Raw genomic sequence first — 13,184 nt, 5'->3', positions numbered from 1 at the left:
TATTTGCAGACATCCAACTATTTATATCATTTGTCCAAATTTTGTCTCGATAAAGTCTCAGGCCCCGCCCCTTCCTCCAATGATTAATCAATCCTGGGCGGTCTTTGCTGCCTCCGCGGCTCCGCCCAGTCCAGCGGCGAGAGCGTGGCTGAGACGTGCTCGCGCGCCGAGTTTTGACGTATCGAGCTGTAGGTCGCTGAGTGGTCGGCCACTGTCGTTACGTGGCAACTGCGGAGCTCGCGCTGTGCGACTGCGCATGAGACGCCGGGCTGCGTGCTTACGCGGGTGTGTGCGTGCGCGCACGGGGCTCTCTCTCGGTGCTGAGTAGAGCGCCCGCAGTGGCCGCCATGCCCCCCAAGAGCGACTTGATGGGGGCCGCCGAGGACGTCGCCGACCAGGTACCCGGGGACGAGGAGCTGTTTCAAGCGGGAGAGGGGCTGGGGGAGAAGGGGGAGGGCCTGGTTTGGGGAGGGGGAGAAGGGCTGGCTTGAGGGGGAGGGCCTGGTTTGTGAAGGGGGAGGGGATTGGGGGCTGGGGGAGGGGCTGGTTTGGGGAGGGGGAGAGGGGCTGGTTTGGGGAGGGGGAGAGGGGCTGGTTTGTAGGGTGGGGAGGGGGAGAAGGGTTGGCTTGAGGGGGAGGGCCTGGTTTGTGAAGGGGGAGGGGATTAGGGGCTGGGGGAGGCCCTGGTTTGGGGAGGGGGAGAGGGGCTGATTTGGGGAGGGGGAGAGGGGCTGGTTTGTAGGGTGGGGAGGGGGAGAAGGGTTGGCTTGAGGGGGAGGGCCTGGTTTGTGAAGGGGGAGGGGATTAGGGGCTGGGGGAGGCCCTGGTTTGGGGAGGGGGAGAGGGGCTGATTTGGGGAGGGGGAGAGGGGCTGGTTTGTAGGGTGGGGAGGGGGAGAAGGGCTGGCTTGAGGGGGAGGGCCTGGTTTGTGAAGGGGGAGGGGGTTAGGGGCTGGGGAGGCCCTGGTTTGGGGAGGGGCTGGTTTGTAGGGTGGGGAGGGGGAGAAGGGCTGGCTTGAGGGGGAGGGCATGGTTTGTGAAGGGGGAGAGGGTTAGGGGCTGGTTGGTGGGTGGGCGGGAGGCCCTAGTTTGGGGAGAGGGGCTGGTTTGTAGGGTGTGGGAGGGGGGGAGAGGCTAGGGGAGAAGGGCTGGCTGGTGGGTGGGCGGGAGGCCCTAGTTTGGGGAGGGGGAGAGGGGCTCATTTGTAGGGTGGGGGAGGGAGAGATGCTTGTTATGCAGGAGGGAGGATATAGGGGAGATGATGTATTGGGGAGGGATTTAGGGGAGCAGGTACAAAGACCCCCAGTGGAGATAGGGCATAAGGGTAGTCTGCCTGGAAATTCTCACAAGAGCTGTGCAGCCACGTTTACGAAACGTTCTTCTCCTTTTATGTGAGAAAATTGCTAAGTATGTTTATAAAAGTCATCAAAGGTCTCCTCCTGGGGCATGATAGGTGCAGAATTGATCATTGAGCACATCACTGGGTGGAATAAAGGGGGGAGAGTGTGGCACAGTGGTTAAAGCTACAGCCTCATCACCCTGGGGTTGTGGGTGCAAACAAAAGAGAAAAAGTGGGGAGGGAACTGTGCCCATCAACCTATGACAGTGTTGAGTTTCAAATCAATACAACACATCCAGAAATAAGTATCAGTCCATATAACATATCCTTTCAGACTCGCTCGGTGTTTCGGCTATAACACTGAAGCCTGTGTCGCTAGATAGCGTTGTAACACTTTGCATCCGTGGCAAAACTACTGTGCCCTCATGAATTCAGTGTTGCTTGGCTGGGCCTCTTGCAAACAGCCTTTTCATTTGACACTGTTCGCAAGAGGCCCAGCCACGCAAGACTGAATTAGTTTTATTCCACTAAATGGGAATCAATGGTAGAACCAGAGAGCAAACCAAATTGTTTGAATGATGTGAAAGATTTCAGCGAGAGACGCATAATATGCTGAGAGCTATTGTACTTTATTTCTGCCACTGATAATTTGGGTGGATCGCAGCTTGATCAGTAGGGGATCAAGGGTTATTTTATTGTTTGATTTGTACACCATAGTCAATGAAATGGTGAAAGAAATAAGTAGCTGATGTAGACTTTTCTGTCCCCCTCTCCCAGTTCCTGCGAGTGACGAAGCGATATCTACCTCACCTTGCACACCTCTGTCTGATCTGTACCTTTCTGGAGGATGGAGTACGCATGTGGTTTCAGTGGAATGAACAGAGGGATTACATTGACGTGTCCTGGGGATGTGGGACCATTCTGGCTACGCTCTTTGTATTAATCAACATGTTGGGACAGTTAGGTAAGAGCTTGCTAATCTCGGAGAAGTGTATTAGCAGAACTCTGCGAGGGTCTCTATGGGGGGGAGGAGGAGGGGAGGAGGGCAGAAGACTGCAGAGATCAGTGTTTTCTTTCTCTTCCCCCTACTTGGATTAAAAGTCAAGTCTCTCTCCTGCACTTCTTTTGGATTCTAATTTCTGTCCCTTTCTTGGCTTCTGCAGTGGGGTGTGTGCTGGTACTGGCCCGGAAGTTTGTTCCCTATGCTTGCTTTGGGCTCTTTGGCATTATCTTCATGCAGGTGAGTCACACACCAGACCCGACAGCCGTAAGGTCAGAACGCCCAGCCTTATCACCTTGAAGTTTGGCGGTGGAATGCCCAAACTAGTGCTCCTGAGAGATGCCAGATAGGAGGTGCTCTGCTTGATACTCCTTGGCTAGAGACCCGACTTCATAGCTGACATTAATTGCCAATTAATACTATATTTTAGATGTGATAATAGCACTAAATAGAGGCCAGCTGAATTTTGGTTTTGGCACCAAAACTGCTTTGAAATGTGGATTTGGGTTTTGGCTGAAAAAGCCTGTGCGGTTTCAGTGGAAAGCCAAAACTGTAGCCCTGTCCCACCACCATTGCTGCAAGCCAGCCTCTCCCCAGTCCACCCATCACTCCGCCTTCCTCCCCGGACCTACCTTGTAAAGGCCCTGGTGATCTAGTGGTGTTTGGGGGAAGAAATATTCCCAGTTCCTACACTGTAAAAATGGTGGCCTACAATTTCTCACAGCAGCTGCCATTTTGGAATTAAGAGTAGCCTGAGCAGGAGCAAGTTGCTGTTGTTCATACCATTCCCAATTAAAAAATGGCAACCATGACCTCCCGTATCAGTCTTGGACGCTATTGTTACAGCACAGCCGATGGGGGCAGGAGGAACTAGGCCACTGGGGGAGAGGAGGCTGTGATGGAAGCAGGGCCAGTTTCAGTAGCCGATCCATTTCAGCTGGACCGAAAAACCCCTGGTTTTATTCGGCCTCTAAAGCGGTTGTTGTGGAATCGTAGCTGATATAGCTAATAAGTTTATTTTCTCTCATTCAGACTATTGCATACAGTATCTTATGGGACTTCAAGTTCTTAATGAGGTGAGTTTTCTCTGTAGTCATTTCATGAGATGGGATGGGGATAACCAGAATACCGTAAAACTTTCTAAGTATGACCGTTCTTTTAAGGTTTTTTTTCAATTTGGATCAGTCTGCTGCCCCATCCTTTCGTTCTTTCCTTTCAATTTATTGTAGTTCTCCACCTTCCTCTTGTGCCAGTTAGTTTAAGGTCAGTTTTGCCATTTTCTTGTTGCTGTTTTATTAGTTAATTGTTCTCGGCCTCTATGTTTTACTTTTGTTTCTTATGTACATCTGCTTTGAAGTCTGATAAGGCAGTAAAACAAATTTTAATAAACTGGAAACTAATCTGCTCCTTTTTGTGTAAAGGGGATATTGTAGGCCGTTGGGGATGGGACTTTCTAGCAATTATCACTTCTGTGCTCACACAAGTGTCAAGCAGCGCAACAGCCCCCTCCTCTCTCTATATATATTGTAAGAGAATGTGACTTGAGCTGCATTTTGCTCCATCTGTACTGCAGGAACCTTGCTCTGGGAGGCGGATTGTTGCTTTTACTGGCAGAGTCTCGGTCAGAAGGGAAGTCCATGTTTGCTGGGGTCCCAACCATGACAGATAACTCTCCACGGCAGTACATGCAGCTGGGAGGCCGAGTCCTGCTGGTCCTCATGTTCATGACTCTGCTGCACTTGGAAGCCAGTGCATTCACTGTAAGTGATAGTGGGAAGGTGTAGATGGACTGGAGTGAATTTTGACGGAGACTTCTGTAGTTTACAGTAGTTGGAACCTAATCACAAACCGGGCAGAGCTTTGGATTCTCGCCCAGAAATAGCTAAGAAGAAAAAAAAAAAATGTTTAGATTGAATTAGGTTGGGCAGACTGGATGTACCATTTGGGTCTTTATCTGCCGTCATCTACTATGTTACTAAGTGCCTCCCCCCGGAGTTCAGGAACATTTGCTTTGTAGCTTCTGCTGCTAATGTTTCTCGTGTATTCCTCCATGTCCCATGGATTGCATGCTTGCTGGAAAAGAGACCTAGAAAGGATGTGGAGCTGTGCTTTGGGGGAGAAGAGGGAGGTTTTCCCCCAGATTTCTTCACCTGTTTTCTTTTCTGTCTGCCCGAGAAATGAAAATCTTTTGCTGTCTCTCATGTAGATTTTTCAGGACATCTTTGGCATGGCGTTGATCATTCTTGTGGCAGTCGGCTTTAAGACCAAACTCGCTGCATTGACGCTGGTGGTCTGGCTTCTGATCATAAACCTGGTGCAGAATGCTTTCTGGAACATCCCCACGTACAGACCCCTCCACGACTTTCTCAAGTATGACTTTTTCCAGACCATGTCGGTCATAGGAGGGCTTCTCCTGGTGGTGGCTTTGGGGCCTGGTGGAGTGTCTATGGACGAGCACAAAAAGAAGTGGTAGAGACGGACCAGACCTGCCGCTGCCACCACCTTCTCACAAAGATTTTTGTATTAACTTAGTCCATTTTATGTATTTTTCCATTTGTATGTGATATAAAACTATCGTTGTTCACGGTTGCCTTAGTGAGATAGTCTTTTTTCTATTAAAAACAAAGTTGAAGACCTTTTATAAATTAAAACAAATTCTATGGTCCTTTGTGTGCTGCTGGGATATTTTGGGCCAGGAGTTCCCCCGTACTGGGACTCTTGGATTTACAGCGTAGATGCTGAGGACGAGTTCCCCTTGGTGATATAAGGAGAACTGCAGGACCTGATACTTTTAATAGTACACGTGCATTTTGTTTTGGGTCTTGTCTCAAGGTGACGCAGGTGGTTGGTTTTATTAAACACTACACTTTGCTCTCCAGGGTTGGGTGGTGCTCAGAGCCAGGACAGGAGCATCTTCCTTTAAATGACTGTGGTGTAGCACTTAGGCAGGCTCATCGAGTTAAGCCTTGTAAAAACCATTTTAAATATATTCATTTCTCTGAAAGCATCTGAATAACACTTGAAAATGCTAGTGTGGACTGATGTTCTATTTATTTAACATTATATTTGTATGTTAGAAATAAGCTTGTATCTAACCTTCAGATTCCCACCTGCTGCTACTTAATTTCACAAGATGCAACTTGTATAAGTGCCACAGGCAGTTACGGATGGATTTTAATTAGGCCCAGTGCAGCTGGGGCCAAGTCTGGTGCCTCTCGCTACCTGTCCTTCAGATTTGCTTGTAATGGAGGGTCAGGAGCGAGCCGATGAATGGATGCCGAGAGCTGAACTCAAGGACCAGCTATTCATCTGAAATTCCCAAGGCAGAGCACTGCTACTGCACCTCTCGTGCAAAATCTACACCTTTAAATAAGACATGCTGCTAAATCAGTAGAAAGTAGGTGACCAATGCCAAAAGCCCAGTCCTATAGCACGTCCTACCCCCCTTTCCCACCACAGTGGGCACAGGAGAGCTCAAGCAGCTTCAGAGTCCGAGCTGGAGTACATGTAGTCTGCCACCAAAGCCGTAGAAATGCCAGGACCTTCAGGTATGGTGCTGTTCTGCAGCCCTGAATCCATACTTTCTCCCCGAGACACATTACTGCTATCTGAGTCTGGCACAGAAGCAGCCCTTGACTTCCGTCGCACAATCCCCATATGGCTGGCTGTGCCATCAGTTCCACTGAGCGTCGCCTTCCGTCCGAGGTCCATCTTTTTAATGGCTTCACTCACTTTGCTGTTCATAACTGGAGTGTGGCTGGAGAGGAACCAGGAACGACTGGCGATCTCACTACGTTTCAACTTCTGTTTATTTTCATATGCTAGAAGGAGACAAGAGGCAGAAGAGGGATTAGAATTCCTTGCATGGTTTCATATTTGTAAATCTTTATTCATTTTCATATCTTACAACAAGTGTATAATAAGCAATCAGAAAAATTTTTAAACAATTCACTTGACAATCTTACTTATAAACCTTAAAGTATAAAATAATCCCTTCCCTCCCACCCACCCCATTTATTAATAATAATTCAAGTTCTTGCTTGCTTGAACAGATTACATCAACTTGTCTGCAGTGGAGGTAATGCTTGCACATTCATTCCAAATATCCCAAGAAGCTGACTGGCACCCAGAGCATACGTACAGTCCAGGCTGCGGTACTTGAGTAGCGTTGCGAGCCGGCGGTCCTCCTCACATTCCTTCACTAAGGGGATGCTGAGCGAAGCTTTGCGCAGCAGGGCTTGATCTCTCTCCTCTTCCTCCTTCAGTGTTTTTTTCTCTTCCTATGGTGAAGAAATGGATAAAGGGCCATTAGGAATACAGCTTAGATGTGGCCCTTCTGCTTAGTACGATTAGGTCTCCTATTTCCCCTCTGCCCTATCTACCCTTTTCAAGTCGCCTAGAGCCTGTTTAGGCTCACAAATATTAGATTAGATAGAGACAGACATTTTAGGTCAAAGACATAGGATCCTGTACCCTGAACTTCCGCCTCAGCATGCTGTTCAGGGTGAAATCATCCTTCCAAGCATTCTGGGCTTCCTGGATATTGGAGAGTGTGGGGATGGCTCGCTGCAGTTTCTGCTGATCCTCGCTACCGTGCTCCAGGCGATACATGGCATCTGTCTCGAGCTTCTTTTTCTCTTCATGTTCTAGGAAAAGCACAAGAATATTTATTTCCATCTTAAGAGTGCCCAATACAGATGATCTTGCCTAAGGCATTGTTCGCTGCTCTGGAGCCTTTCCTAGTGAGAAAATCACCAACCTGTGGTCAGGATCTGTTCGTTGTCCTTCATGTCCCAGCGCTCTTCCTTCCGCTGTGCTCCACTGACAATCACATAGTCACAGCTAGCAGGATCCGTCTGTATCTCGATGTGATTGTCACACAGGTGACACTTCATACGAAACCTGTCCCAGAGACAGAGGGAGGCAGTAAGATTGGGTTTTGCAGCTTCTAGGGCAGAAGATTCAGATTTAAAGTACGGGAAATCCCCCCTCCCCCACACATGAAACCTTTCAGTGGTTTCTGCAAAACTGCATACTCCAACTGAGGCAATGAAGGATTCCTTTGCTTGTTCCTCACTGCCCAGCACAAAACCCTCTTGAAATTCACTGAGGTTTCCCATAGTGACCCCCAACTCTTCCCAGTCAGCCTCATCTATGGCAGCCACTTAAATCAATGCTTCCTGGACACATCCTAAAGGCCTCCTCCACTGTATGCAAATTTCTCACTTATGTCTTCATAAACCATAATGGATATCCTGAAAATGCAACTGGCTGATCGTACAGATTTCTGAACCTCCTCATGGAAACAAAAGGAATCAGGCTTCAAATTGATAAGGAGTGACATGTTTATTGCTGACTAAGAATCCATGGCTTTGTCTTCCCTAGTGTACAAGAGGAGGGTTGTTTGATTTATTCTTGTATTTCAGCTGATGCATGTACTGTTCTGATGTGGTCGTGTAAATTGAACATAACCCGTCCCCAGTTTTGTTTCACCTGTAGATAGGGGTTGTATAGTAATTCCCAACCTTCTTTTTTTCTGCATTGTATCTGACACCTGGAAAACATGAGAGAGAGAGACAGACCCTTTCAAGCACAGGTTCCATCTCATGACATCCTTGTCAGTCACAGCCCCTTAACACGAGCTCTCGCTCTGACTGTTACCCCCACAGAACCTGAATTCTGCTTGTCTTGTGCAACATCTGCTCACAAGGCACAGCCCAAAAGTGTCAAACGGGAAAGCCTATGCCACCTACCCATGCCAATGTGATTCTTACAGCCATCACACCAGATATTATAGGGCATCTCAAACCTATGAAAAACAGAGAGCAGATGTATTCAGCAACATTTCAGTACTTAAATTCTGTCCTCCCAGCTACAACCAGAAGATCACCTTCCCAAACAAGGATTCAAATTACAAACTGTGCAGACATGTGAGGTTGAGCCTATAGTGAATCAGCTCATTACCCTGGACCTCCCTCCATTACCATACTCCAGCATTCCTGAGGAAAGCAATGAAAGTGTGGCTCACCTGATGATGAGAATTCCCTGTGAGAGCTTGCGAGCTCTCTCCCGCAGGGGATGGCTCTTCTGGTAGCCATTGATGGAGCCATGCTGTGAAAAAAAGAAAGAAAAGGTAAAAAAAGACTACAGGTTTGTGAATCAGCTTCTGTACAAACACCATGCGAGAGGCTGAACAAAAAGAAACAGGGTGATGGTAACTAAAGGTATGAGATATGTCATGTCCAAAACTTCAGAACTCTTTTTCTGCTGTGTCACTACTATATCAAGAAAAAATCATGATCTGCAATTGTGAAATGACTACATGTCCATGGCAGAGGACCATCTGAGAGCACTCGCAATGTTTTTTTTTAATGCCCCACCACCACAATGCCATCTTTACCTTTGCTGGGTCAAAATCCGGAGGATAATATTTGTTGACACCTTTTCTCTCACCCTAGCAAAAAAAGAAAAGATGACATAACATTCTGACAGAGACAACTGAAATTACTAAAGAGAGAAACAGCTCATTGGATTGTTGCGATCACCTCTTATGCCCTGTATCACATCAGTGGATCTCCAGAATGTACAGAGCACTATCTTTATCCAGTACAAGCTCAGAACTCCTTTAAATGCAAGTCCCAATTTTCAAACCAGAGCTCATACTCCAAAAATGCATGCTGGACCCAATGTAAATCTTTTTCTAGGACTTAATTTTTTTCAAAATGGTTGAGTATTCTGCAGTACAGTTGCACAGACATGGGGATTTTCCTGTTAGCAGAGTCAAACTCTGGACATCTATGACACAGAACCAGATGGGCTTTTTCTATTATAACAAAGGATCCTGTGTAACATCTACAGGCTGTGAACTGAAACCCAGCTTGTGCCATTACCTCCTGCCAATGAAATGCCACACACTAGCTGTGGTTATTCCTGTAGGGAAGGCATGGAACCAAACCAGCTTAGCAGTGATTAGACAGCAACACCAGTAATTGAGAGACTTCTACATTCTGTGTCCTGCTCGTGGCTGGACAGAGTCAGCTTCAGTAGTTGGAAAACAAGGCTAGAGCCAGGCAGACTTTTATGGGCTTAGCCTAGAAAATGGTAAGGACAAATCAAAATCAAATATGCAAATGTAGTATCACATCATACTTTATGCTATGAGTTGATCTTGCTGGGCAGACTGGATGGACTGTACCTTGCAGAGAAATTTAGGCAATATGTTTCTAGGCATTTAAACTAGAAGGTAGGGGGTGGCATATGTATGAAGGACAATTATAGAGACCACCCCAGCAAAAGACAAGATGTGATGGTAGTAAAGATTGCAACACAAACAATATTAGCAACTCACTTCTTAGCATTGCAATGGGAAGTGAAACAAAACAAAAAACTATACAAAAATGATTACCGCTGAAAACTACCTGGAAAGCGATGACCACAAATGCTCGCAATCTAAGCAACAAAGTTCATGATCTGCAAGCCCTAATGTTAGATGCAGACCTGGATATTGTTGCTATCACAGAGACATGGTTCAATGAATCCCATGGATAGGATACAAACATACCGGGATACGTACGCAGGAAACGAAGATGGGAAACTGACAGGGTTGACGGTCAGTCTAGAAGAACTGGGCCTATTTTCCCTTGAAAAGAGGGAGACTGAGAGGGGACATGATCGAAACATTCAAGATAATGAAGGGAATAGACTTAATAGATAAGGACAGGTTGTTCACCCTCTCCAAGGTAGAGTGGGCACTCTAAAGTTAAAAGGGGATAGATTCCATACAAATGTAAGGAAGTTCTTCTTCACCCAAAGAGTGGTAGAAAACTGGAACGCTCTTCCGGAGGCTGTTATAGGGGAAAACACCCTCCAGGGATTCAAGACATATGATGTAATATTGTTTGGAATGATATTATTCCCCAAGAGACCAATTAATGCAAACCAGAATAAATTGCTTCTCATCATGACAGGAGTAGCCATGCAGCTTATAATGAAAAACTGGAAAAGTTGGGATAACTTAAATTATAGTTTCCGGTGGGACTCCTTATGCTAGATATATAGGTTTGAAAATATTAACCTTTTCCTATCGTGTGTCCCGGATGACGGGACATTCCAAAAATGACAGACAGTGGATAAACAGTCTGTATGGACTAATAAAGAGCCAGGAACACAAACTATTTGAATTTACAGGCTTATGACTTATTTACATTATGTTTATAATAGCCGTAAATGATAATGGTGAATAATACAAAACTTTGTTAAAATAATTACGATTGGAACCAGCGCAACGTAAAATTTATTATGATAGGAAAAGGTTAATTCTTTACAGAGGGGACACCATAACAAATTCAAGGAAATTTGGGGCTCTTTAACAAAGTATTGTAAGATATGAATGCAAATTACTAACATTATTTCCCTTTGATTCATGAATGATTGTTATACACATCCAGGAGGGGAGGTGGGAGGGAGGGGGTTTAAACAGCTCTATATTATTTGTTGGAATAGAGTACAATATGTTATTTTACTGGATGTTCAACTGTTTGCACCTTGTATTTGATTTCAAAAACAAATAAAGAATTTAAAAAAAAAATTAAAAAAGATAAAGATCTGATTGTGGATATCCAAAAGTTTAGAAAGAAAGAGGAGGTGCTGCTATTGAGAGATTTCAACCTGCCGGATGTGGACTGGAAAGTTCCATCTGTGGAATCAGAAAGAAGTAGGGAGATTGTGGATGCTTTTCAAGAGGCTCTGCTAAGACAAATGGTGACGGAACCCACGAGGAAAAAAGTGATATTGGATCTGGTCTTCACAAATGGGGAGAGTATCTCTAATGTATGAGTGGGTGTTCACCTGGGAAGTAGCGATCATCACACAGTTTGGTTTGATATAATAGCTAAAGTGAAGGGTGGCTGCACAAAAATCCTAGATTTCAAACGTACAGACTTTAATTAAATGGGAGAGTACCTGAAGAAAGAGCTGTTAGGATGGCAGGACATAAGAGAAGTGGAAAAACGGTCTAAGCTGAGAGGAGCGATAAAAAATGGCTATGGATCTTTATGTGAAGAAAACAAATAAAACAAGAGAAAAAGGAAACCGATATGTGGTTCTCCAAACTAGTGGCGGAGAAAATAAAGGCAAAAGAGTTGGCATTCATGAAATATTTTAAAAACCAAGAAGAAAAGTGCAGAAAGGACTACAGGGTGAAACTGAATGAAGCCAAGAGAGAGATACGTCTGGCGGAAGAACAAATGGCTAAAAATATTAAAAAAGGGAGACAAAAATTTTTTCAGATATATTAGTGAAAGGAGGAAGATGAAAAATGGAATTGCTAAACTAAAAGATGCTGGGAACTGATATGTGGAGAGTGATGAGGAAAAAGCAAATGTGCCAAACAAATACTTCTGTGTTCACAGAAGAAAATCCTGGAGAAGGACCGAGATTGTCTGGCAAAGCTACACAAGAAAATGGAGTAGATTCTGCGCCGTTCACGGAGGAGAGTGTTTATGAGCAATTTGAAAAACTGAAGGTAGACAAAGCAATGGGACCAGACGGGATCCATCCCAGGATACTAAGGGAGCTCAGAGAGGTTCTGACGAGTCCTATTAAAGACTTGTTCAACAAATCTCTGGAGACAGAAGTGGTTCCCAGGGATTGGAGGAGAACGGATGTGTTCCCTATTCACAAAAGTGGTCACAGGGATGAAGCGGGAAACTACAGGCCAGTAAGCCTCACGTCAGTTGTTGGAAAAATAATGGAAGTGTTGCTGAAAGAAAGGATAGTGAACTTCCTAGAATCGAATAAGTTATCTGAGGCAACATGGCTTTACTAAAGGTAAATCTTGTCAAACAAATCCGATTGAATTTTTTGATTGGGTGACCAGAGAGCAGGATTGAGGACATATGCTAGATGTAATTTACTTAGATTTCAGCAAAGACTTTGACACGGTTCCTCATAAGAGGCTCTTGAACAAACTTGAAAGGCTGAAGTTAGGACCCAAAATGTTGAACTGGATTAGAAACTGGTTGATGGACAGACGCCAGAGGGTGGTGGTTAATGGAAGTTGCTCGGTGGAAGGAAAGGCGAGTAGTGGAGTCCCTCAGGGTTTGGTGCTGGGGCCGATCCTGTTCAATATGTTTGTGAGTGACATTGCTGAAGGGTTAGAAGGAAAGGTTTGCCTTTTTGCTGATGATACCAAGATTTGTAACAGAGCAGATATCAGAAGTTCACTGAAAGCTGAATTGCAAACTAGACCAAAGACTGACACCCATTCTGGAAGACTTAAGAGTCTTTCGCTGTTACCATTTGACTTCCTGAAGAAATTTTGAAACGTGGCACGTCGAGGCCAAAGAACTATATACAAAAGATAAGTGTTTAATACAGTCTTTCAAGTGATTGGGTGGTGAGGTTTTGGGGGGACTTTTCCCTCCATGTCTAAGGATTATGGAGTTCCAAGAGGACTTTCAAGAAGTTACAGCAATTCCATTTTTTGTTATCTACTGTCATGTTGAGATGTTACTGTACCAGTGAAACCTTCAACTTCATGGAGTGGCATGCACACAAATTCAAGGCTCCTGAGCTTATACTCCCCCAACGTGACATGGGGGGCGATGCACACTTGACCGACATGTAGCAGAAGTCCTGACTACAAGGACCCTCCTAGAGCTCGGTTGCAGACAGGAGCAAAGCCTCAATGTTTCCTCACCATGTTGACGTTTTGGCTCGTCTAGAAAACCTTTGCAATGCCAAGCTTTCCAGGTGCAACGGTCGGTTCTCGCCGCGTGCAACGGAATTCCGCTTCCAGAACCCCGACGCCAAATTCCAGAACGGATGCTAATGGCGCTCGCTTCCG

At 45.6% G+C, this 13,184-nt stretch overlaps 2 protein-coding genes across 2 annotated transcripts; one reads left to right on the top strand and one right to left on the bottom strand.

The window, feature by feature from the left end:
• The first annotated feature begins 347 nt into the window (after nucleotides 1-347).
• On the top strand, nucleotides 348-4,927 carry LOC117350002 (surfeit locus protein 4-like). The gene is made up of 6 exons (XM_033923856.1): nucleotides 348-398; nucleotides 2,116-2,302; nucleotides 2,502-2,578; nucleotides 3,371-3,414; nucleotides 3,912-4,098; nucleotides 4,545-4,927. Exons 1-6 carry the CDS (start codon nucleotides 348-350, stop codon nucleotides 4,809-4,811), a joined length of 813 nt encoding a protein of 270 aa, XP_033779747.1. The 3' UTR covers nucleotides 4,812-4,927.
• Nucleotides 4,928-5,367: 440 nt separating this feature from the next.
• CCDC130 (coiled-coil domain containing 130) lies at nucleotides 5,368-13,182 on the bottom strand. Its single transcript, XM_033923855.1, has 9 exons — nucleotides 13,038-13,182; nucleotides 8,739-8,792; nucleotides 8,367-8,449; nucleotides 8,092-8,147; nucleotides 7,832-7,892; nucleotides 7,098-7,240; nucleotides 6,812-6,984; nucleotides 6,480-6,618; nucleotides 5,368-6,159 (listed from the first exon to the last, which is right to left on the bottom strand). Exons 1-9 carry the CDS (start codon nucleotides 13,038-13,040, stop codon nucleotides 5,813-5,815), a joined length of 1,059 nt encoding a protein of 352 aa, XP_033779746.1. The 5' UTR covers nucleotides 13,041-13,182; the 3' UTR covers nucleotides 5,368-5,812.
• Nucleotides 13,183-13,184: the final 2 nt, after the last annotated feature.

This window comes from Geotrypetes seraphini, chromosome 16 (assembly GCF_902459505.1).
Source record: "Geotrypetes seraphini chromosome 16, aGeoSer1.1, whole genome shotgun sequence".
Lineage (NCBI taxonomy): Eukaryota > Metazoa > Chordata > Amphibia > Gymnophiona > Dermophiidae > Geotrypetes > Geotrypetes seraphini.
The sequence above is the reverse complement of the archived record's forward strand: the minus strand, read 5'-3'. Positions and strand labels throughout refer to the sequence as shown.

Excerpts from the sequence above, each read along its gene's own strand:
- LOC117350002 (XM_033923856.1), top strand. The coding sequence starts at position 348 with ATGCCCCCCAAGAGCGACTTGATGGGGGCCGCCGAGGACGTCGCCGAC. Across the intron at positions 2,303-2,501 it reads CAACATGTTGGGACAGTTAG|TGGGGTGTGTGCTGGTACTG; the intron begins GTAAGAGCTTGC and ends TGGCTTCTGCAG. Across the intron at positions 3,415-3,911 it reads GACTTCAAGTTCTTAATGAG|GAACCTTGCTCTGGGAGGCG; the intron begins GTGAGTTTTCTC and ends TCTGTACTGCAG.
- CCDC130 (XM_033923855.1), bottom strand. Across the intron at positions 6,985-7,097 it reads CGAACAGATCCTGACCACAG|AACATGAAGAGAAAAAGAAG; the intron begins GTTGGTGATTTT and ends TGCTTTTCCTAG. Across the intron at positions 6,160-6,479 it reads CAAGTACCGCAGCCTGGACT|CATATGAAAATAAACAGAAG; the intron begins GTACGTATGCTC and ends GTCTCCTTCTAG.